We start from the raw sequence: 284 nt of genomic DNA on the forward strand, positions 1-284 counted from the left end.
GACATTATGAGCAAAAATTTTTATTCTAACAGTACAAAAGCATCTTCTCTACTCTGACCATCAGCTGGAATTATGTACAAGCTTTGTTTTTGTTTTCCTGACACTATCAAGGTCACTGGAAGGATCAGCCTCTGTACAAGTTGTTTGTTTTGTTTCCTAAGACTTTCAAGGTCACTGGAAGGATCAGCCTCTATCACACTAGATCAACTCCCTACATTAACATATCAGAGGCCTGTGCTATTTCCAACCACACAGGGAATACTAACTCCATGTTGACGGGAAAT

At 39.4% G+C, this 284-nt stretch overlaps 1 protein-coding gene across 1 annotated transcript in view; it reads right to left on the reverse strand.

Moving 5' to 3' along the window:
• Positions 1-271, reverse strand: part of LOC119590893 (dual specificity mitogen-activated protein kinase kinase 7-like) — a gene marked incomplete at its 3' end in the record, with an annotated part of 5,568 nt that extends 5,297 nt beyond the window's left edge. Inside the window, 2 exon segments of the mRNA XM_037939630.1 lie at positions 31-174; positions 267-271. Of these exon segments, the coding sequence (XP_037795558.1) occupies positions 31-174; positions 267-271 (149 nt within the window).
• Positions 272-284: the final 13 nt, after the last annotated feature.

Source organism: Penaeus monodon, chromosome 28 (assembly GCF_015228065.2).
Source record: "Penaeus monodon isolate SGIC_2016 chromosome 28, NSTDA_Pmon_1, whole genome shotgun sequence".
Lineage (NCBI taxonomy): Eukaryota > Metazoa > Arthropoda > Malacostraca > Decapoda > Penaeidae > Penaeus > Penaeus monodon.